Here is a 25,732-nt window from a genome sequence, read left to right as displayed (position 1 = left end):
CATTTATAACCAATTAGAAAATAGAAAAAATTCCACTTATTATATAGCAACTATTCAGTACCTTGAAGCAAATTATATACGCAAGAATTTTATGTAGTAAAATGATAAAACACTATTAAAGGTAAAAAAAAAAACCATAAATGGAGAAGTATCATATTCGTGGAAAATTCAATAGCATAAATAAGTCAGTTCTCTACAAATTAATCTGTAAATCCAATGTAATTGGGATTTATGAGGGGGCTTGCCCTACCAGTTATTATGTTATCTTATTGTTTAGCTATCTGGTATTATAATACAGGAATGAAGCTTGAAAAATCTATCCACTTGAGCGATTAGCATCTTCCTTAGTCTATCCTTTCAGACAGTGATTATTTCCTCCAACAGAAGCAGAACTGCAAAAGGTTTTGGATTGAGGTCCCTGGGAAGTAGCATTCTAATGATCAATGCCAAGACAACAGGTGGCAAAACAGATACCATATTGTTATAATTTCATATTCTTGCTTACAGGGATGGACAGACATTTTACTCTTCTACATGACACAGAAGTATTCTAGAAGATTCAGGTAGTGTAGGGAGTTATTCTGTTCATATGCTTCAGATGTGCACAACTCAGAGTACAGATAACAGAACAAGTAACAACTGGCCACCATATAATACTGTTTAGCTATCTCGTTTTATAAAGTAACTCGTACTAGAATACAATAATAGTCCCTGTATATTTCTCATTTTAAGCAGGACTATATCCCTAAGGATGCACCAGAACCAGGTGCAAAATACACTCTCAAATAACTGAACAAATAAACCTAATCCAGGTATTTAATACTATATGGTTAATGATAATGAAAATAACCGTTTTGATTGAGGCACAGCTGATAAAGAACTATATATAGAAAACAGATTAATTTGCTTAAGTACACTTTTGAACTGGGATAATCGGCCCATTTCATCAGAGAGAAGAAGATATGATTATCTTCCTACTTGCTGTGGTAAATTGGTCTGTGTATAGTTCACCTAAACACAGTAACTTTCAGTTTTAATTTCAAATATGCTTATAGATCATATGTAGATCATACGATACTCTAGTTTAACCCTCTGATACAAACTGCCAACTATTTCCAAATTTTAATCTAGTTATTTTATATTAAAACGAAAGGGAGTTGTTAAAAGGCACTTTTTAATAAGGGTATGTATGATGGCAAATAAAACAGACATCGCCTCTGCCCTTGGAACTTACAGTCCAGTGGAGACAGACAAAAAGGAAATTCACAAATGAATTTATTGTAACAAATTATGCTAATTAGAAAGAAAAATCACTGAGACAATGAAAAAGACCAACAAGGGAGCCTACTTAGCATGGTCAAGGAAGGCCACTCACATTACAGGTTGAAGGCGTGTGTGATTGTCTCTTTCCTGAGATAGAAAGAAAACCTGAAAGAGTTTTTGGAACTAAAAGGCCAGTGAAGCTGGAGAGTTTTAGGGGGAAAAGGGGAAGAGGGAATAAGATCAAATAGAGGAGGCAGGAGGAGCCACATCGATCAGAGCTTTTGAAATGCAACAGGAAACTACTGTAGAATTTTAAGCAAAGGAATGGTAGATCAAATTAAAAGATTACACTGGCTGCTGTGTGAAAACTTGGGGATGAGGAGTAGAATGGGCCAAGAATGAAAGCACCGTTGTCAGGATAGTTGTAATTACACTGAGAACAGATAAGAAAAGGAATATTTGAACGAGAATGGTAATTCTGATTGCAGTGGGAAGCATCCTTTCAATTTAGAAACCAACCTAAAGGAAATTTACACAAGGTAAACTCTATGAACTTGATATTAAGCGAAATAACCTAAACTATCAAGTGAACTAACTATTCGTGGCAATTCCTGCTACCCAAATAACTTCCAACAGTATCTTGCTGTTTACTTGGGCTACGTTTTAAATTAAACAACATGCTTACTTGGGCTAAATTTTCGCCCACTTCAAATATCTTCTAATACGCAGGCGAACTACTCAGATCAAAGACAAAGAAAGGATAAACGGCAGGTGAACGAGATGACGAGAAGGGAATGCTGCAGAGTGAGTGGTCCCGAAGATCCAGCCAGTCTCCAGAAAAAAGTACTTGTAAGCAGCCTCATTCAGATGAAAGAAAGAAGGAAAAGTTCAACCGCCGAATTTCTTACTTATATTCTTCCTCCAAGGCGAGGAGGTCGGGTCCAGGTGTAGAGGGTTGCTGAACGGGTGGCGGGAACGGAGTCCCTGGAACGCTGCTTCTCTGTAAAAGAGCCACAGACTTTCAGACCCGAAGTTAAAGGAAGTTAGGCGTCCTAGTCGCCGGAACCCAGACGCTCCCCAGGAGCCTGGAGTTGAACTGACCGTGAGACACAGACTTCGCCCCGCCATCTTCGGCGACTGCGACGCGGTTACCGAGGCAACGACGCATCTTCCCGCGAGAGTTTCCACATCCCGGGTGCCTCCCGCCCGGGCGCCTACGCCTTCCCACTCTCAGGTTCTGTGCTGCGAGCGGCGCGAGCCTCTGGCAGCGGGCCCGGCCTTTGCTCGCAGCACTCGGCGCTGTCCCAGGAACCCAGGAAGGCTTCCTAACTGCAAATTCGACTTAGTTAGTGCAAATTCTCAACTTGTGGGGGTTGAAAGAGTTTCAGCCAAAACAGGCAGGTCCGTTGCCGCTGCTCTATAGAAAGCAAGCTGGTGAGGCAATCCCTCCCTGTTGTGCTTTTCAAACCGTTAGTGGCTAATCCGACCTTCACCCCGTTTGCTTAAAGTGAGCTCTTCAGTGGAATTCAGAAGTTTTGATTTCTAATTTTTGTTTACAGCATGCATGGCTAAGACTCAGGCTCTCAAGTTAGTCAACCTAAATTATTATCCTGGCACTGCCACTTACTAGTTATATGGCCTTGGGCAAATCACTCTGTATATCGGCCACTTCATTTGTCAAATGGAAGTGAGAATAGTGCCCACTTCACAGTTATTATGAGAAGCAAATGAATTCGTGCTTAGGATCATGCCTGAAACACGTAAGCGGTTAATAATTTCAATTGTTCTGGAATAAAATTGACATCCAAAAATAAACCGTGATATGATGTATGGTCATCTGATCTTTAGAAAGGGTGCAAGACCATTCAATGGGAAAATAATTGTCTTCAACAGATGGGGAGACAACTGGATATCCAAATGCAATTAGACCCTTAACTTCACACCATATACAAAAATTAAAATGTATCAAAGACCTAAACTTAGGAGCTAAAACTCTAAAGCTCTTCAAAGAAACTGTTGGTGTAAATCTTTATGACCTTGAATTACAATTCTGAGAATCCTTGATGGATTCTTAGATATGACACCAAAAGCAGTAGCAAAAAAAAAAAAAGAAAAAAGAGGCTGGGCACAGAGGCTCATGCCTGTAATCCAAGCACTTTGGGAGGCCAAGGCGGGTGGATCACCTGAGGTTGGGAGTTCAAGACCAGCCTGACCAATATGGAGAAACCCCGCCACTCCTAAAAAAAAAAAAAAAAAAAAAAAAAAAAAATTAGCCGGGTGTGGTGGCTCATGCCTGTAATCCCAGCTACTGGGGAGGCTGAAGCAGGAGAATCGCTTGAACCTGGGAGGCAGAGGTTGCGGTGAGCTGAGATTGCACCATTGCGCTCCAACCTGGTCAACAAGAGCGAAATTCCATCTCAAGAAAAACAAAAAAAAGGAAAAAAAAATAGATAAACTAGACATTATCAAAACTAAAAACCTTTAGTTTCAAAAGATACCATAAATAAAGTAACAAGACCACAGGAAGAGGGGAAATTCTTGCAAATTATATATCTGATAAATAACTTGTGTCTGGACTATATAAAGAAGTATTAAAATTCAAAAATAGGTAGGTGCAGTGGCTCATGCCTGTAATATGAGCACTTTGGAGGCTAAGTCAGGAAGATCACTTGAGCCCAGGAGTTCCAGACCAGCCAAGGCAACACAGCAAGACTCCATCTCTACAAAAAAAAAAAAAAAGGAAATAGATAAATAAAAATTAGCTGGGTCCAGTGGTACATGCCTGTAGTCCCAACTACTAGGAGACTGAGGTGGGAGGATCACTTGAGCCAGGGAGATCAAGGCTGCAAAGAGCCATGGTCACACCACTGCACTCTAGCCTGGGTCACAGAGTGAGACCCTGTCTCAAAAAAAAAAAGAAAAACAATTTAAAAAAATTTTTAAAAAGACAACCCAAGTTAAAAATGGGCAAAGAAATAGGGATTTCTCCAAAGAACATATACAAATAGGCAAAAAGCACATGAAAAGATGCTCAATATTGTCCTCAGGGAAATGAAAATTAAAACCAAAATGAAATGCCACTTGACACCCACTAGAATGGCGATAATCAAAAGGATGGATAGCCAGGTGCGGTGGCTCACACCTGTAATCCCAGCACTTTGGGATGCTGAGGCGGGCAGATCACCAGGGGTCAAGAGTTTGAGACCAGCCTGGCCAACATGGTGAAATGCTGGGAGATAGAAGTTGCAGTGAGCCAAGATAGCACCACTGCACTCCAGCCTGGGTGACAGAGGGAGACTCCATCTCAAAAAAAAAAAAAAAGGATGGACAATAACGTGTAGAGGAGGATGTAGAGAAATTTGAACCCTCATAAACTGTTAGTGGGAATGGGAAAATTGTGCAGCCACTGTGGAAAATGGTCTAGCAATTCCTCAATAGTTTATACACAGAGTTACCAAACAATCCAGCAACCACTGCTAGGTATACACCCAAGGAAAATGAAAACACACCCACATGAAAAGTATATGTACAAATGTTTATGTCAGGATTATTCATAACAGCCAAAATGCAAAACAAACCCATAATGGTCATAAACTGATTAGTAATTAAATAAAAAGTGGTATGTTCATACAATGGAATATTATTCAGAAACAAGAAAGAATGAAGTACATGTATACCACAATATGGATGAACCTTGAATATATTATGCTAAGTGAAAGAAGCCATTCACAAAAGACCAAGTATTATCTAATTTCTTTCACAAAAGATCACATACTATAGGATTCTATTTCAATATGACTACATATTGTAGGAAATGTCCGCAATAGGCAAATCCATAGTGACAGAAGTAGATTAGTAGTTGTCTAGGCTTGGCAGATGATGGAGGGTTAGCTAAGGAGTTGCAGGGTTTGGGGGGCGCTAGTGAAAATATTCTAAAATCAATTGTGTTGATGGTGTACAACTCTGTGAATACACTAAAAGCCAATTAATAGTACACTTTATATGGGTAAATATAGATATGTGAAATAAATCACTCAAGCTGTTAAAACATCTTAAAAATAAACTATTTACAACATCAAGGGATAAAGAAAGGAACACTATGCTAGCACTAATCAAAAGGAAGCTGGAGTAGCTATATTAATTTCAAACAAAGATGACATCAGAACAAGGAAAATTATCAGGGACAAAGAGGAGCATTAATGATAGAGGTCAATTCTCCAAGGGGATAGAACAATCCTGGTGTAAATCCTCCTAACAGTAGTGTCAAAATGCATGAGGCAAAAACTGGTATGACTTGCAAAGAGAAATAGACAAATCCATCATTATATTTGGAGACTTCAATACTACTCCTTCAGTAATTAACAGGTTAAGCAGGCAGAAAATCAGCAAGAGTTGCTCTGGACAGCACCATCAATTAGCTTGATCTAATTGACATTTATAGAATACTCATTTCAATAACAGCAGAATACACATTTTTCTCAAGGTCGCATGGAACATTCACCAAGCTAGAACACATTCTAGCCATAACACACTTTAATAAATTTAAAAGAATATAAATTATATAGTTTAGGGTAGCTGTAATAAAGCACCACCAAGTGAGTGGCTTAAAACAACAGAAATTTATTGTGTCATGGGTCTGGAGGCTAGAAGTCCAAAACCAGGCTAGAAGTATCACCAGGACTATGTTTTGCTTGAAACCTGCAGGGGAGACTCTTTCTTTGCCTCTTTCTAACTTCTATGGTGGCTGTCACTTCTTGGCATTCCTTGGCTTGCGGCTGCATCACTACAACCTCTCTCTGCCTCTATAATCATGTAGCATTTCCCCTGTGTGTTTCTGCCTTTGCATGGCATTCCTGCTTTTCATGAAGACTCCAGTAATATCGGATGTGGGCCACCCTAATGACCTCATCCTAACGTGATTACATCTGTAAAGACCATATTCACAGGTACTGGGGGTTAGGACTTCAATATATGGTAGGGAGGGGGAGGTGGCACACTTTAACCTATAACCGAAATTATACAAACTATTTTATTGTGGTCCCAGAGCACAATAAAACTGAACTAAAAATCAATAACAAAACAGCTGGACACCCACAAAATATTTGCAAATTAAATTCATACTTCTAAATAATACATGGATCAAGTAAATATCTAGAGGAATTAAAAAAACATTTTGAACTAAATAAAATTTGAAATATAACTTATCAAAACCTGTGGAATGTTATGAAAGCAGTGCTTGGAGTGCTTAGCATTCAATGCATATATTAGAGAAGAAGAAAAATCTAAACTCTGAATGTCTACCTTCAAGGCAGCTAAAGGAAAAATATTAAACTTAAAGCAAAAGAAAAGTAACAATAAACATTAGAACATAAATCAATGGAACTGAAACAGGGAAACAATAGAGAAAATCACAGAAACCACGATCTAGTTAAAATCAATAAACTTATAGCTGTGCTAACCAAGAAAAAGAGAAGATCCAAGTAACCTGTTCTGTGTTATTTTCTGTGATGGTCAGTCAGGTGTGGCCATGAGAGGAAAACAACATTTATTATACTCACAGGTCCTAGAAATAGGACGCATGCCATGCCATACAGGGTTACATGGGGAAGCCTCGGGATAGTCAGGAGGCAGAAAACAGGAGCAAGAGAAAAGCCTGGACTAGAGCCTCTATTGGAGTTTCCACAGGAAAAGCAAGGTAGAGTAAACCCATTAGGATTGGCTACTATGAATAATTTCAGAGGGCCTCGGAGTATACAGGTTGTCCTTAATTATCTGGTACATAGCTCTGCAATAGCTAAGATAGAGGAAGGCCTGTTGTATATGGACCAGACAGAAGAGGTATGGCTTCATATTAGTTTTTTATATATCAAAGCCATGCTCCCTGGCTAAGCCCTTTTGCTTAGCTAAGAATTGGCTTGCCCCAGGAGGAAGCAGTTTCTCCCAAGCCAGAAAGGATTTTTTAAAGATGTCTAAACATCATAATATACAGAAAATGAAAAAATATAAACAATACAGTACCAACATTAGAAATGGAATATAAGTCATCAATTGTCCCATGAAAATTAAAAGGATAATAAAGGAATACTATGAACTCTATACCCCAACATTTAATAAATTAGATGAAATGGACCAATTACTTGAAAGATACAAACTACCAAAACTCATGCAAGGAGAAATAGATAATCTGAGTAGGCAAGGACATTGAGTCAATAACCTTCCAAGGAAGAAATCACCAGTCCCAGATGGTTTCTCTGGTGAATTCTAACATACATTTAAGGAAGAAATAACAATTCTACATAATCTTTTTTGGGAAAATAAAGGCAGAAGGAACACTTCCCAACTCATTCCATGACTCTAGCATTACCCTAATACTAAGAGCAGTTAAAGACATTATAGGAAAACTACAAGCTGATATCCCTCATGAATATAGATTTTTAAACTCCTAACAAAATTTTAGCCAATATAATCCAACAATGTCTAAAAAGAATTATGCAACACAACAGAGTGGGATTTATTCTCAGTATACAAGGATGGTTCAATATTCTAAAATCAATCAATGAATTCAGCCCATCAAGAGGATAAAGAAGAAAAATTATATGATCATATAAATTCATGCAGCAAAAGCATTTGACAAAATCCAACACCCCTGAAGGTACAAACTCTCAGAAAACTAGGACTACAGGGAAATATCCTCAAGTTGATAAAGAACTTCCACAAAATATCTACAGCTTAATGAAATTGGATGCTTTCTCCCTAAGATCAGAAACAACACAAACATGTCCTTTATCATCATTATTATTTAATATTACATCTGAAGTTCTAGCTAGTGCAATAAGACAATAAAAGGGAATAAGGAGTATACAGATAAGGAAGGAAGAAATAAACCATCTTTGTGTATAGATGACATGAAGTCTATAAAGAAAATTTTTTTAAAAAAGAAAATCCAAAAGAAGAAATAAAACTCTCCTGTAACTAATAAAATGATAAAAACAAAATTTGTGTATACATAGAATGGACAATACAATAATATTCAGCCTTAAAAAGAAATGAAATTCTGAGACATGCTACTATATGAATGAAACTTGAAAGCATTTTGCTAAGTGAAATAAGCCAGACACAAAAGGACAAACATTGCATAATTCCACTTATTTAAGGTGCCTAGAAATGGTTAATTCATAGAGACAGAAAACAGAGTTTACCAGGGACTAGGGAGAGAGGAAAATAGGGAGTTATTTTTTCATGAGTACAGAGTTTCTGTTTGAGATGATGAAAAAGTTCTGAAAATGGATAAAGATTATTAAATCATTGCACAACTTTATGAATATATTACATTTAATGCCACCAAATTAAAATATGGTTGACATGGTAAATTTTATGTATATTTTACCACAATAAAAATTTCTAGTAAAGGGGTATCCTATAAAATATCCTACCAATACTCCTCAAAATTGTCAAGGTCATCCAAAACAAGGCTGTGAAACTGTCACAGCCAAGAGGAACTTAAAGAGATATAACAGCTTTGTAAAGTGATTATATTAGTCTGTTCTCACACTGCTATAAAAAATACCTGAGACTGGGTAATTTATAAAGGAAAGAGGTTTAATGGACTCAAAGTTCTGCATGGCTGGGGAGGCCTCAGGAAACTTAACAATCATGGCGGAAGGGGAAGCAGGCATGTCTTACGTGGCTGCAGGAGAGAGAGCAAGTATGTGAAAGAGGAAATGTCAGACACTTATAAAACCATCAGATCTCATGAGACATCACTCACTATCACGAGAACAGCATGGGGGACACCACTCCCATGATCCAGTCACCTCCCACCAGGTCTCTCTCTTAACACGTGGGGATTATGGAGATTACAATTCAAGATGAGGTTTGGGTGGGAACACAAAGCCTAACCATATCAGTGACATACTGGACCAAACCCTAGAATAGGAAAAGACATAGTAAAATACAAGGAATTCTGAATAAACTATGGACTTCAGTTAACGTATCAGTAATGGTCTACTAATTTCAACAATTTAACCATATTAATGTAAGATCGTAATAATAGGGAAAACTAGGTGCAGGGTATACGGGAACTCTCTCTATGATATTCTCAGTTTTTCTGCAAATGTAAAACTTCTGAAAAATTAAATCTTTTTTTTTTTTTAAGTTAAAAGGGATTTTCTTCTTTAACAAAATTGTGAGCTAGATGATCTGGGACACCCTTCCACTGCACAACGACCTGATTCTGGAAAAAAAAAAAAAAAACTTATCTATGCATTACTGAACTTGAAGAAAGTAGGAGAAATTTCCATGTGTCCTCCTGACATCTCATTCTCCAGATCTCTTCCCCACAAATAAACAAGATCTTCTGATAGTAGGCATTTAAGAATGAAAAGGTTAAGCTGAGAAAATGCCCCAGGGAACTGTATTCAGAAAACAAGGCTTACATCAACAGCAATATGGAAGAGCTGAATCTGAGACCTCTGTGCTAATCTAGAAACCAAAAAGGCTAAAAGTCATTTAGACTGGTAGTGCCCCAACGGTCCTAGCAGATTCAAACACAAATCTTTTTCAAGAAAAAATTTCTAGTTAAGCCCACTAGATTCCCAGGTTAAGATTAAGAAAATGTGAGTTCACCATCAAAAATCACCAGACATAAAGGAAGCAAGTCACCATAAGTGCAAAATTAGAAGAAATAACAAATATTTAGACTTCCAATAAATTCAGATATTATAATTTTATCAGCTGTGAAATAGAGAAAATCTATTTAGAAAGAAATAGAAATAAGGGACAGAATCACAACAATGAGCAAGCAAAAAGAGACCATCAGGAATGACCAGGCAAATATGATAAATAATCAAATGAAGCTTGCAGATATTAAACACATATTTGTTGAAATGAAAATACTCAATGGACAGGTCGAATGGCAGATTATAAACAGATAATTAGTAAACCATAACATATCTGAAAAAATTATTCAGAATGAACAGAGAATGGTTAAACAGTACTGAAGTTAGACTGAAAAGATCTGACATATAAAAAAATCGGATTTCAAGAAGGATAGATTTGAAAAATTGAGAAGCAATACTACAAAAGTTAATTCCTTAGAATTTTCCAGAATTTAGGAAAGATACAAATATGTAAGTTCAAGAAGCATGGTGCATCACAAAGAGGATAAATTTTTAAATGTATTCCTGGAGCTGTCATATATGCCAAAACACCAAAGAAAAAAGAGATCTTTAAAGCAGCCAAGAGGAAAAAAAGACAAATAACCTACAAAGAAGCAATTAAAGTAGGTGTTTTAATAGCTACAATGAAAGCCAGAAATACAATAAAATAATTAGCAGAATTTGATGATGATAAGCCCCATTATAATGAAAATTTGGATCAAGCATGCTTGGCTATTAATGACCAATTACTCACTAATGAATGGCAGCCTTCTGTCTAGTTCTATTCTCAAACTGGGTAGGACAAACTTCTATCTTCTGAATTTATAGGGTAGGGGACATAGTAAGGATTGGTGGGAAAAGTCAGCACTCTATCTCAGGAAACAGTGAGCCTGAGGATGACTCCTTTATTGACAGTATTCTTACAGCCCTATCTCTTTTGATTAGACCGACTAAATGGGACCCAGCTAAATACGAGATCACTACAATTGCTGCCACTGTTCTGGAAGTCCTAGCCAGTGAGACAGGATCCAGAATTGGCACCATTTGACATTTATTTTGGAGCAGATAGCCACCACCACCACCATGTGATGCCAAACCACAACCAGGATGAGCAAATATTTTAATTATAGAGCCAGACCACTGGAACTTCTAGTCAAACAGCTAGACAGGCTCAAGTGACTCATTTCTTTAATTATCACAATAAGCCCACTCTTCTTTTCAGGAAGTTAAAAATATTCATCCTCACTAATCTTAGTGTGAGGGGATTTTACTGTATCTTAAAAGTGATCAAAGAAAATAATTTCAGTTTAGAACTGTGCACTCATTCACCAATACTGTATTGCAAGATGAGGGCGAAATAAAGATATCTTTAGATAAATAAAACCTAAGAGATTTGGCACACACGTATGCCTACCAAAGGCACTTCTAAAGTACATGCTTTAGGAAGAAAAAAAACACTAGTGGAGTATTTTGAAACACCAGAAGAATGGTGAGCAAACAAGATGATAAACATGCATGCAGGCCTAAATAAATAATTTATCTAAAGGTCCTACTAATAATAATGTCTAGTTTGTGGAGTTTATCAGAAAAAGAAGACTAAAACATTGAATTCTCATCCAACTAAGAATAGAAGGGAACTTCTTCAACCTAATAAAGGGCATCTCAAAAAAACCCTACATCTAACATTATTTAATGATTAAAAAATCAAATGCCTTCCTCTTAATGTCAGAAACAAGACAGGCATTTCCACTGTCATCACTATTTATAATCATACTGAAGAACTGAAGGTTCCACCTTGTATAATGAGGCCAATCAATTGATAATCTTAGAAATGAAGAAATAAAACTTTTTGTTCATAGATGACATCATATGTACTTAGAAAATACCAGACTACAAAAAATTCATGAAACTAGTTGGCGAGTTTAGCAAAGTTTTAGGATGCAAGGTCAATATACAAAAATTAATTATACTTCTATATACCATACTATAAAATTCTATTCTATAAAATTAATTATAGTTTTATATACTATAAAATTTGATTTCCAATTATTCATAATTAGTATGTTCATAATTAGTATGAACAATTGGAAATCAAATTTTAACATGCAGTACTATTTACAAATGCTTAGGTATAAATCTGCCAAAACATGTACAAAATATGTATGCTGAAAGCTGCGAAACATCATCAGAAAATATCAAAGATAACTAAACAGAAAGATACACTGTGTTCATGGATTGGTGGACTCAATATTGTTAAGATGTCAGTTCTCTCCAATCAACATCCTAGCAAAACTTTTGTAGAAATTTATCAGCTGATTCCAAAATTAGATGGAAAGACAATAGAATGACTAGCCAAAACAATTTTGAGAAAGAATAAGAATAGCAATGTTGAAGAATTAACAATAACTGATTCCAAGACTACAGTAATTAAGATGGTTTAGTGCTGATAAAAAATGCAGACATGTAAATCAATGGAAAAGAAGAGACAGTCCAGATGTAGACCCACAAATTTTAATAAAATGAGATGGAGAAAGGATAGTTTTTTAACAAATACTGCTGGGATAATTGTAAATCCATATTTTAAAAAAGCTAATCTTGATCCATATATCACACCATATAGAAAGTAATTTGACAGTGTCTCATAAAGTTAGACATATACTTATAATACAACACAGCAATCTAGGTAATTACCCAAACAAATGTAAGCTTGTGTCAAACACAAAAGACTATATACTGAATTATTTCACTAATATTAAGTTATGGAAAAGGTAAAACTATACTGACGAAAACTAGATAGATGTTTGCCTAGAACTGGGAATGGGAGGAAGGCGCTGACTGCAAGGGGCCATGAGGAACTTCTGGTCGTGTTCTATATATTGATCATGGGCATGGATATATGACTGTATATAAATGCCAAAGCTTACTAAACTATACACTTAAAATAGGTAAATTTTATTGTATGTAAATTATTCCTCAATCAAACTAGGGAAAAATAAATTGGCTAAATTATTCCTCAACCTTCCTTGAATTCAGTTTGACTTACTTGAGTCACTTTTTGACTAAGAGTCATCCATGTCCACCCTTCTTCATACAGTACTGTCTTCTGTATCATCAACTGTTGTTCAGTCTTTATTAAAAGTGCACCACTATTTTCTATTTTCTCCAGAATTTTCTTCCATGCCTCTAAGTAACACCCATTCTACAAGTTTTGATGTAAATGTTCAAGCAATTATAATCATATTACTTTTGCTGCTTGCCTGACTGTAAGATGCCTCTGACTTCAGATATATTAAAATGTGAAAAAAATGTACATCTTGGAATTGAAATGTGATAGAAGGGAACAAGGTTTAAATACTTGTGAAATAAACTTTGTTATTATTATGTAATAATCTCTTTATCTCCAGTAATGCTTTTTGGTTGGTCACTTTTACCTGATATAAATATAACTAACACGACATTCTTTTGATTTTCCTGGTATATCTTTCCCCCACCTTTTTACTTTGAGAGCAACCTTGCTTTTACAATTAAAGGGCTCTAGAAATCAGCAGTGTCCATGATGACTGATGGAGGTAGTTATTTGACAAAGCAGTAACAGTAGCTTTAAGATAAGACTTGTTAGTATACAAGATACACCTCCAGGGACTCCCAGAAATACTTGGGGAACATTGCAGAAGTGGCTGATGTCCTCTGCAAGCACGTGGAGCAAAAGCCAGTGACATCTGAGTATTAATGTAATAATGATTCCTGTCTCTGTCCTCAGTTGACTTAATTCAGAATACATATATACAACATATAAAAATGTACTTAAAAGCCAGGAAGGATTCTACTAACATGTTAGCCTGGATTATTACAAATAATCAAATCTGCATTTTCTATTTCACTACAAATAACACATATTACCTTTGGAATATTTAGAACACTACAAGCAAAATGAGAGAAAAATAAGATAACCCATCTAAAATATAATGGAAAGATTGAGCAATAGGCAGACTGGAAAAAGGCCTCTAAAGTTGGCAAGAAAGAAGTCACTGATAGCCTCAGGAAAGACATTTATAGTAAAGTACAAGAACTAGGAGCCATATTAGAGGGAAATTAGTGGAAAGCAATTACTCTCAACAATATGTTTGAGGAATTTGGTGCCAAAGGATAGTTGCATATTTCTTTTGAATCAGTCCATATCCAAAAATCTAAGGCTTAGGCCTGACCAACTAAATTGCCTCATGCTGATTTATTCCTGTATGTGACTTTAAATTTTTACCATATCATCTCTTTTTATTAGATTTTGTTTTCACTTTTTGTTAGATTTCATTTCAAATAAGTAATTTTAAATCACAATTTTAATCATGGTCAAAAATTACTTTTAATATTATTTGATTCCTTTTAAATTAATGTAACCTTAAAAGAAGCTATTATTCACAACTCAGAAAGCTGTAGATTATAATTCTGAAAAGTGTACACTGTTAATTCAGAGTACTAAGATGATTTTATATTTTTCCCCAATGGTTTTATAAAAATATCAGAAATTGTGGTTTTGTAAAAATACCGGAAGTTGAGTAATAAATGCTATTTTTATTTTTTACTTACAAATAGTCAAAGCCAAATATTTTTTGTAGCATCCTTAGAAACTGACTATTCATTTTTTAACGGACTAGTCATGGCTGTCTTGAGAGGAAGTAATCAAAATCAAAACTATAGCATGTACATTAATTTAATTAAAACAAGCTTATATTTTTATTTTTTCTTGACAAACTTTGGGTTCAATCAGCTGTGGTCATGGTATTGACATCCTAGAAACCTCAGTAGTGCTCCCTGTACTTAAGGGGTACTTCTGATCTATTTGTGCAGAAAGGGGCTGTGAGCACCTAAATATTGTGCCCTACCTCACGGGAATTCAAATATTTGCTTCACTTTTACATAATTCCTCTAAGAACAGGAAAGCCTGGGAAAGACAGTTTAGACAATGCACCAAGTGGGAGAGAAGATGGAGAAGAGAAAATAGCAATTTAAAGATATTTAGAAATGTATTTTCCAAATAAGTCTCATATAGTATGAAACTATGTATCAGAGCTCAATTTTCATTAACTGATCAAACATCTTATTTCAGAGTTTGGTGGGAGTCACTAAAATTTGCTGCATAAAAAGGTAATTTCTAAAATTTTAAAATAATATATCTCTGATATGACAACAAATATGTTTGCTGCTTTCCAGTAACCTGATATAAAATATCATCTGGTAAAAATACTGAAAATAACAGAGATAATAAACAAGAACAGAAGTGCCATCAGCCACTGCATTGTCAAAAGAAGAGTAAATTATTTAAATAGGTTTATACTAATAGAAGACAAATGGCAATGCTTGAAATAGAAATACAGGGCGGGGCATGATGGCTCACGCCTGTAATCCCAACACTTAGGGAGGCCAAGACGAGTGGATCGCCTGAGGTCAGGAGTTCAAGACCAGCCTGGCCAACATGGTGAAACACCATCTCTACTAAAAATACAAAAAAAAAAAAATTAGCTGGGCGTGGTAGTGGGCACCTGTAATCCCAGCTACTGGGAAGGCTGAGGCAGGAGAATTGCTTGAACCCGGGAGGCAGGGATTGCAGCGAGTTAAGATCGCGCCACTGCACTCCAGCCCAGACGACAGGGCGAGACTCTGTCTCAAAAAAAAGACAGCAATTAACTTCTGGCTGTGCCTTTATCTAACACTTCATTACTCAACACTTTCCAACCCACTCCTGTCTAGGATTCCTTCTAAAATTGCACATGCCAAATTCCTGGAAATGAAGTTCATTCACAAAGTGTTAAAGTTGTGGGTTTTTTCATTCTTGTTCATTTTAGAATAGCTTTAAGCTCACTTACAGGGATATCTTTAGACCAAAAGGTTTCTTATGTACTTATCTTGCATCCTCTTCCCACCCAATCTCAAATACTAAAGATGATGATAATAGTGTCTAAAATGCCTTGTTAACAAAGTTATGTACTGGGACTTAAATAAAACCAAAATAAAGAAACCAAAATAAAGCATTTTGTAGAGAAACCAAAATAAAGCATTTTGTAAAGAAACCAAAACAAAGCATTTTGTGGAGAACTCAACTTGATACTTTCTTTGAAATAACATTTTGAATTAAAGAAATACACAATGACAAAAAGAAGTTTTCTCTTTCACATAGAGGATATTAATCCAATCTTTGTGCCTATATTGAAAATGATTTTTTGAAACTAGAATTTTTTTAGTTCAATATTATGGTAACTGCTAAGTCTGATTATTTATGACATTTGCAAAAACTATGGGTAATGACCTGTAGCTAGGCCTTTTTCTTGCCTAACTAAAGACACAGAGATCATTCAGGGCTTTTGTTGCTGTTCTCCCATTCTCTCCATTCAAAGAAGCCTTACACAGTATGCAGATACTGCCACACTGGCTGCACTCCAGCTCTTGGGTGGTTTCAGTCCTCTGCATGTGACATAACTTTTTTTATATTCAAGTGGAACTACACACTCTAACTTTTTGAGGGCAAACTGAGCGGTTTTTACTTGCAATAAGATATCTTCTTTAAAGGAGGATGGCATTCTAACTCCCTTGTAAGTGCATTTTGTGCTGAAATATTCAACAGTGATGATTTCCTATCATGACTTCATTATCTCATTGAGACAGTTTTATTAGGTAGGTCTTTGTCCTTTCCTAGAAACAATAAACAGAAACCTGGCATAAATTTCAGAACAACGTTACTTTGGATCTACACATCTCTTGTGTATTGTTATAATGTGAGATTTATCTTTCTTAGAAAGGTACACAAAATCGGGGTAAGACGCACTCTTGAATTATGATTAACATCCACAAATCATCATCTTTTCCTCAAGACACGGAAAACATTATTTGTTGTATCTTAAGTTTCTGGGGTTTGGCAGCCTATGAAGGGAAAATTGACCACTGGTCTTTGAAACAGTGACTCTCAGTGAAGCTATGGAAATATTTTGCCATTGCCATTCTTCTACTCCATTGCCTTACCAACTCCATTGCCACACATACTAAAAATACCTTTCTTTAAGCACTCATCATATGTCACATTCTTGCCTGGTCTTGGCTTCAGCTACCTCTCAGTTAATCAATTATCTTCTAAAGTAAATTATTTAAATAGGTTTATACTAATGGAAGACACAACAAACCCCTTCCATGACCATTGTCACTTTAGTCAGGGACTTTTTAAAGATCAATACAAGCTCAAGGCCTAGTGAAATGAATAAAAAAAGTATGATATTTATGGGACCAGGATTGCTGTATTCCCCAGCAGAATGAAACTAATGGTTGAAACTCTAAATTAGGCTAAATAAAAGTTCAGACTCACCAGGTCACAAGGCTATTCTAGATTAAATGAGTAGAATCTGAAATTAGTTGGTGTGAAAGGCATGAGCACCTTCCAGGCATCTGTGGGCCCACAATATGGCTACCTTCTTATGTAGCCCCTTACCACTAGTGCCTACTCAACACAACATAACTTTTATCTCAGTTACTAATTTCAAATGCCTTTCCCATTGCTGTTTCTGGAATCCTTAATAGGAATCCAGTCTACTTGGTTGTTCTCCAAAATCATCCTATCATTAACAGGCCAAAGGTTATGTGGGACATGTGCCCTTGAACACTGTAATTTGAATCTCTGGACATTACACACTTGCCAACAGGGAATCATAAAAAATAATGTATGTATATATTTTGCATATTAATGCAGAAATAATATTTAGCAACAAAATATTTAGCATCTATGCACCAGACTTTGTACTAAGCATTGGGGATACAAAGATAAACAAATAAACTAGGGTCCCTGGGCTCAGATTCTTGAAAAAGAAATATACACATAAATAATTTCACTACAATATAAGGACTATAAGCAAACGTGACACCGGGACCTATGACAGCACAGGGGAGGGACAGCTCACTTTCAACCTAAAGGAGAGGGCAGTAAGGGAGGGCTTCTCTGAGAAGGTAAAGTCTTAACCGATTCTTGACAAATGAACAGATGTTCTTTAGGTTAAAAAGAGAGAAATGAGAAATGAGGTTCAACTTCTGGTATGGCTTAGTAATTTACTGGACCAACCTATTTGCAGATAACTATAGATCTGGACACAAACACACACACACACACACACACACATACATATATATATGCACTCACAAGTATATACACGTGTGTATATATATACACACACACATATATACACGTGTGTATATGTGCTTATATACATATACACGTGTGTGTATACACACACATATGCACAGAAAGCCACCTGTAAACACTGGAGAATGACCAAGAACTGGCATTTTATGAAAGGAAAACGATACTTGGGTGAAGGGAATAGCAGGGTGTGGGTTTCCTATTTTAATAGCTTTAGTCTGAGGGAACGCTGCATTTGGTACAACAGAGGGTTGCTAAAACACTCATAGAAAACCCATAGTCTTTCAGGCCTAAAGAACATGAGAGCAAATTTGGAGCAACTAGACAAGAGAGCATCAGAGAGGGAAATCCCAAAATTATGTGTATAAAGTCTGCCCAAATCTCTAGCTGACCCCTGAATTACACATGCATGGGCAGATTTCAAACAGCTCAATTAATGATCAATATTAGATTTGAGCTGTTTCCCAAGAGATAAATTTTGCAGATTGAGTCTTACCAAGTTAATTCCATGCCATAACAACTCTTTGGAAGAATCCAAGACAATTCATAGTCTCTACAACATAAGCATTCATATTATCTAAGATACAATCCAAATTTAGTTGACATACAAAGAAATAATGAAATGTGATTCATTCTCAAAATAAAAAATCATCAACAGAGACTGACCTTGAGAAGACCCAGATGTTGGAATTAACCAACAAGGAATTTAAAGCAGTTATTATAACTACTCATGGAAACATTGAAAAATTCACTTGATGGGCCAAACAGCAGAATAGGGGTGACAAGGAAATGGTTAGTGAACCTGAAGATAGGTCCGTAGAAATTATTCAATCTGAACCAGAAAAAAAAAGAGAAAATGGTAAAAATATGAACTCAGGGACTTGTGAGGCAATATCAGTAATTCTAATGTATGTAACATATGAGTTATTATAAAAATCACAGGAGGAAGGAAAAGACAGAATGAGGCAGAAGAAACATTTAAAGAAATAATAGAAAGAAATTTCCCAGATATGGTGAAATAAGAAGCTAAGTGAACACCAAGCAGTATAAATACAAAGGAAAGAAGCCATGCCCACGTGCCATAGTCGTATTTCTGAAAACAAAAGATGAGAAAATCTTGAAGGCAGTCAAAGAAAATTGGCACATAATTTATACATGGCAACAGTGATTTGAATCATAACTGACCTGTCTTCAGAAATAATAGAAGTGAGCAGACAATGGAACATCTCTAAAGTACTGAGAGGAAAAACCATCAACCCTGAGTTGTTTATTTAGCAAAAATATATGTCAATAATGAAGAAAAATATAAATTTTTGCATCAAAGGAAACTATGCAAACTTTTCATCAGGTCACTTATACTACAAAGAATGCTATAGAAGTTCTTCAGGCTGAGATGAAATCAACTGTTTCTCTCTGGGTGCCCAGGAGCTGGAATCTCAATTATCCTGATTCCTATGATGCAATTTCCATCCCTAACAAACTACTTCCAGGAGAAGGAGCACTTCACAAAATTTCCATGACATAACAGATGTCAATGCAAGTTATCTTAATCCCCTCCTTTTATACAAAAAAACTTAAAATGTTAAGATAATTTTATATTCACATTGAGTTGTAAGAAATAATACAGAGATTCTATGCACCTTCACTCAGTTTCATCCAATGGTGGTATCTTGTAAAATTATAATACAATATCACAATTAGGATACTGACATCGATACAGACAAGGTACAGAACATTTCCATTACCAACATGGATGTCTCATGTTGATGTCTATAAATACATGCACTTTTCTAACATCCTCTATCTTCTTTAGTGAAATCTCTTAAAGTTTTTTGCCCATATTTAAATTGGATTGATTTTTTTTACTGTTGGGTTTTAAGAGCTCATTATATGTTCTATATACTAAGCCTTTATAAAAAGTGTTGCTTGTAAATATTTTCTGCCACTCTATAGCTTGTATTTTCACCCTCTCAACATATTCTTTCATGGATCAAATGTTTTTAATTTTGATAAAGTCCAGTTTATCAGTTTTTCTTTTTATAGATCATGCTTTTGCTATAAAATCTAAGAACTCTTTGCCTGGGCCTAAATCCTGAAGATTCTCACCTGTGTTTTTTCTATAAGTTTTACACTTTTAAACTTTATGTTTAAGTCTGCAGTCCAATTTGAATTACTTTTGTAAAAGGTATGGAACTTAGGTCAAAGTTTTTGTTTTGTGTTGTGTTTTGTTAGTTTATTTTCTTCCTTTTTTTTTGCCTATGGGTTTCCAGTTGCTCTGGAACCATTTGTTGAAAAGGCTATATTTATCCCATTTAATTGCTTTTGCATCTTTATCAAAAAATCAATTAGGCATATTTTTCTGGCTCCCTTTCTGGGTTCTCTGTTATATTCCACTAATCTATGTGTCCATCCCTCTGGCAATAGGACATACCCTGATTACTATACATACATAATAAGTTTTGAAACTGAGTAGACTTATCCTCAATTTATTTTTCTTTTTAAAAAATTTTTAACCTGTTTTAGTTCCCTTGGATTTTCATTCAAATTTTAGAATAATCTCATTTATATCCACAAAACAACTTGCTGGGATTGTGACAGGAATTGTATGAAATCTGTATATTAATTTGGGGAGAAATGTTGTCTTTATTATGTTGATTTTTCAATCCATGAACACAATATGACTTTCCATTTATTCTGATCCTTTTTGAAATCTTTCATCAGTGTTTGTGCAGATTTCACCATACAAGTCCTATGCATATTTGGTTAAATTTACACCTAAGTATTTCTTTTTCTGAAAGAGAGAGATTGTAAATGGTATCATATTTTTACTCTTGGAGCCCAAGTGTTCATTGCTAGTATACAGAAATACAATTTCTTTTGTACGTTTATCTTGTATTTTTTGAGACTTGCTTACCTCAATTATTAGATGGAGATTTCCGGTAGATTTCTTAGGATCTTCTATGCAGACAAATGTCGTCTACAAATAGTGACAGTTTTATTTTTTCTTTTAAGATTTTTATGCGTTTAATTTCCTTTTCTTGGCTTATTGTGCTGTCTAGAACTTTCCACATTATGTTGAATAAGAGTGTATAGAATGGGTGGGGTTGGTTTTTCCTATCTGCAAATGTCCTAAAGAAAAACGTGTGGTTGAGTCATAAAGCATATCCCAAATGTGTTATCAATCAAGATGATTCACCTTGGGACTAAGATGGTAGAGAAATGGGTTAGAAGACTCAAGACTTTGGACAGGATATCAGAGTAGCAAATGGAAGTTGAGCTGACTTAATTCTGGGGCTTTAAGTGCTTCTTTTTGTGCAGAGGTTAGACTCATTTAAAAGATTTGGAGAAGGATAGATGCCATCCTGGGATCCAGGAAACACCATTTGCAATCCTGCCTCAGCCCATCCCTAGTAAGAGCCAGACACCCATCTTAGCTCAGACACAGCTTTATTCTGGCAAACTCATAACCCACCTCCTCCTCTGAAGAATGAGCTGAGATACCCCAAATCATACTTGAGCTCACTCCCCGCTTCTCTCCTGCCTCTCTGAGGCATCTTCTTCCAATCTCAGTTCAAAAATTCACTTTCACTGGGACTTCTTCTTGCCGATTGAGAGCCTTCACTGTATCTGTTTTTCTGAAGAAACCCTGAGTATTTATTGTGGTTGGTTAGATCTCAAAATACATTAAACTCTATGAGAAGCAAGCAGGCAATGTTTATATTAAGTACTCCCAAATTTGTATTTGGCACTGCCATGTATCCTGATTCCCACTTATGATAGGCACTCCACTCAGCTTAACTGACCAATTGTCCTTCCCAAGTTGTAACCCTGTTGTATTATGAACGCTTTCATATTATGAATCAGAAGGATGGGGCCCAGAATCCAGCCACGGACATCCATTGGTTCCTACAACAACATGCTGTCCAGCTGAATGTCTTCAGAATAGCACTTCTGACTCCAAGTTGTTCCTTGCCCCAAAGCTATTACTAGTTTATCCACAGTCTTCTCTGTGCTTGGTCCTTTCATGACAACTATCACCATAATCTGGGTCACACTATCTCAACCTTTTCCTTATCTTGGCGGTTGCTTTGTCCAGGTTTTCCTTCCACCTACAACCAGGCAACTGTTGCTCTAAAAACCTCTACTGAAGGGATGGGACTTGGCTGACACTTTCCCCTTAAAAAGCTGGGAAAGAAGCTGGGCGCAGTGGCACATGCCTGTAGTCCCAGCCTACTTGGGAGGCTGAGGTGGGAGGATCATCTGGGCCCATGAGTTTGAGTGTAGCTTGGGCAACATAGCAAGACCCCATCTCTTACGGGGGAAAAGGCCAGAAAACACTTTCACCTGAACCTGGGATGCAGGCTCAGTAGCCTCAACACAGTTCTTTAGGCATACATTATGAGTTGTTTGCCATTACTAATTCCTGCCTTTTAACCTTCCCCTCTTAGGGTTACAGGATTCTCCCCCAACACACAAATATGTCAGAAAATTGCCCTTCATGAAAATTGTCCATTCATGTCCATGCTTCCAAAATATCTACTCTTTTAACCCTCATTCCTTTCCCCACCCCCAATTTCTATTCATTCAGTGGAGGTCTCTTAATCTGGGAGGAGATAAGCTCTCCCAGAATATCTGCATTTAGAAGATTATCACTAATGCATGGAAGAAAGTCAAACAATTCAAATTATATATACATATATATATATATATACATATATATGTGTGTGTGTATATATATATATATATCCAGATAGATATATAGATAGAAAAACTAGTAAGTAAATCAATAAACAAAACAAGCAGACAAACAAGGTGAAGATACTGAGTAGACTGAGTTGGGGTAATAGTAACAGTCATTGTGGATGGGGTCTAGGTATTGTGTTAAACGGGGGCAAACAGTTCTGATAACAAAGACAGATCTAACTTTCCTGTAATTCTGCTTTTTATGTTCCAAGTGTATTCTTAATTTTTTTAAAAAAGAAGAAAATAAACAAAAATTTTCTCATTAGACTTTGTATACATTTTATAATAGAAGCAAGTGTTTTCCTAATGATTTTTTTTCTAATTTCACATTTGGCCAAATATCCAAATATGATGATGTCCTACCTAATATGGCATCATTGGAGTATATAATACACAATTCACCCATTTAAAGTGAACAATTCTGTGGTTTTTCACAGAGTTTTGCAAGCATCACCACAATCAATTTTAGAACATTTTTATTACCCAAAAAGAAACCCCGTGCCCATTAAGACTCACTTCCCATTTCCCTCCACCCACCTAGCTGTAAGCAACCACTAATTTCTGTCTCTATGGATTTGCCTATTCTGGAAATTTTAAATAAATGGAATTACACAACATAGTCCTTTGTGATTGGCTTCTTTCATTTAGCACAGTGTTTTCAAGGTTCACCTTTGTCGTAGCATTTATCAATCCTTCATTCACTTACATGGTAAATATATTCCATTATATAGATATATCACATGTATTTATCCATTCATCAGTTGATGGAAATTTGGATTATTTCCATTTTTCGGCAATTATGGATAATGCTGTTATGAACATTCATGTGCAAGCTTTAGAGTGAACATATGTTTTCAGTTCTCTTGGATATATACCTAGGAGCAGAATTGCTGGGTCATATGATAACTCCATGCTTAACCATTTCAAGAACTATCAAACTGTTTTCCAAAGTGATTGCATCATTTTACATTCTCACCAGCAGTGTAAGAGAGTTCCAGTTTCTCCACATCCTCGCTAACACTTGTTATTGTCCATCTTATATAGATAGCCATCTCATGGGTGTGAAGTGGTATCTCACTGTAGTTTGGATTTGCATTTTCCTGATGGCTAAAGATGTTAAAAGTTTTTTCATTTGCTTATTGTCCATTTTTACGTTTTCTTTGGAGAAATGTCTATTCAGATCCTTTGCCCACTGGATCCATTGGATCTAAATCCTTTGATCCCTTTTAAATATAGGTTATTTATTTTCTTATTTATTGGGTTGTAGGAGTTTTTGTATATTCTAGATACAAGGTCTTTATCAGATAGACATAAGATTTAAAATAATTTTCTCTGACTCTGTGGGTTGTCTTTTCACTATCTTGATGGCAAAATGTGTTTCTAAGGGGTCAGTTCATTTCATCTAAATTGTAAAATTTGTTAGTATGAAGTTGTTCATAATATCCTCTTACTATACTTCTAGTTAATACAAGATCATAGTGAAATCCTCTTTTTCTGCTCATATTGGTAATTTTGCCATTTCTCCTTTTTCACTTGATTAGTCCTGCTAGGAGTCTATCAATTTCATTAATTTTTCCAAAATACCAACTTTTAGCATGTTAATTTTTCTCTACAATATATTTTCTGTTTTATTGATTTCTGTTCTTAGCTTTATTATTACCTTTCTTCTACTTTCTTTAGGTTTGATTTGCTATTCTTCTTATAGTTTATTTGAAAGTTAAAAAATTGATATGTAGCCTTTCTTTTCTGGATATCTAGATATATTTAAGGCTAACAATTTTCTCTAGGTACTACTTTAGCTTCCTCTGACAATTTTAGGTGATATGTTCAATATCAATCAGTTCAGATATTTTCTAATTTCTATAGTAACTTCTTCTTTGATCTATGAACTGTTTTAAATTATTTTTATAAACCTATCGGATTTTTCTTTCCTAATCATATGTTTTCTTTTTCATGGCCCTAACTCCTTTTTCCTGCTATGTTACCATTCTATTTTTCTTGCTTCAGTAGCCTTTTGAAAAGGCAAGTTGGAGCATTATACAGCATCTGAAGCCTTGCAAGATAAATTGTTGCACTTAGGAAAAGATTAAAATCATCTCTAGAGAGCTATGATTAATGTTCTCTTCTTTCTCATCTGGCTAACGATGTTTGGACTTAGGTAACATGGGAGTTTACCCCATTAGGAAAGCATACATCCTACCGACTGTTGGGGAACAACAGCTGAGAGATTCCATTTTCTCTCTCTCCAGGAGCTGCCACTTTGGGTACAGCTGCAGGAAGTTTCTTGAATACACTCCTTAACGAAACCACATTTGTCCTTGTGGGTTGTGTTTCAGTCCAACATAACCTTTCCTTATTTTCTTCTATGAAGGCTTTTTAAAAAAGTTCTTTACTGTTCTTTAGTGTAGGGACTCACTGCACTGGGCCAATGTTTAAGTGTGTTTATTTCTGCCACTCCCCGATAACACCAACTTTTCTCCTGCACATAAGAGCTTATCTTTTCTTTCTTTTAAATTAAATATTAAATGCCCTGAACCATAATGTTTGCTCTTCTTTTTTTTTGACCACACACAGGTTGATAGAAGTTTCTTGTTGCAAGCGGCAATAGAAAGGACAACTATTCTTAAGTTTTGATTTTTTATAGCCAGTTGTTTTGGGGCTGAATTTTCAAAAACTGAGTAGAGGTAGCCATGTGGCTGTGTGTCCTTTTCACTTAACCTCTCTGAACCTTAGCTTCCTAATCTGAAAAATAGGGATAATAACATTTCCTACCTCAAAAGCTTATTGTGAAATGTAAGAGTAATGAATATGAAGTATTAGGAGAGCGCCTGGCATAGATTAGTTACTATTTTTATGGGACCACAAGAGAAGTACCAACTGATGACGGTGTCAAGTG

General features: G+C 35.8%; 1 protein-coding gene across 42 annotated transcripts in view; it reads right to left on the bottom strand.

The window, feature by feature from the left end:
• Positions 1-25,732, bottom strand: part of TEX9 (testis expressed 9) — a 216,173-nt gene that overhangs the window by 92,203 nt on the left and 98,238 nt on the right. For 9 of the 42 annotated variants that reach the window (XM_016927627.4, XM_016927626.4, XM_009429184.5 and 6 more), the window contains exons 1-2: positions 2,365-2,505; positions 2,172-2,263 (exon numbers count right to left, since the gene is read on the bottom strand). The exons of 3 other annotated variants lie outside the window; for them this stretch is intronic. In XM_016927627.4, the coding sequence (XP_016783116.2) occupies positions 2,172-2,263; positions 2,365-2,391 (119 nt within the window). In that variant the 5' untranslated portion in view covers positions 2,392-2,505. Of the gene's footprint in view, positions 1-1,948; positions 2,659-25,732 lie in introns of those variants that run through there. 30 more of the 42 variants (XM_063795017.1, XM_063795021.1, XM_063795016.1 and 27 more) reach the window with 14 other exon arrangements.

This window comes from Pan troglodytes, chromosome 16 (assembly GCF_028858775.2).
Source record: "Pan troglodytes isolate AG18354 chromosome 16, NHGRI_mPanTro3-v2.0_pri, whole genome shotgun sequence".
NCBI lineage: Eukaryota > Metazoa > Chordata > Mammalia > Primates > Hominidae > Pan > Pan troglodytes.
This window is presented reverse-complemented; position numbering and strand designations above follow the sequence as displayed.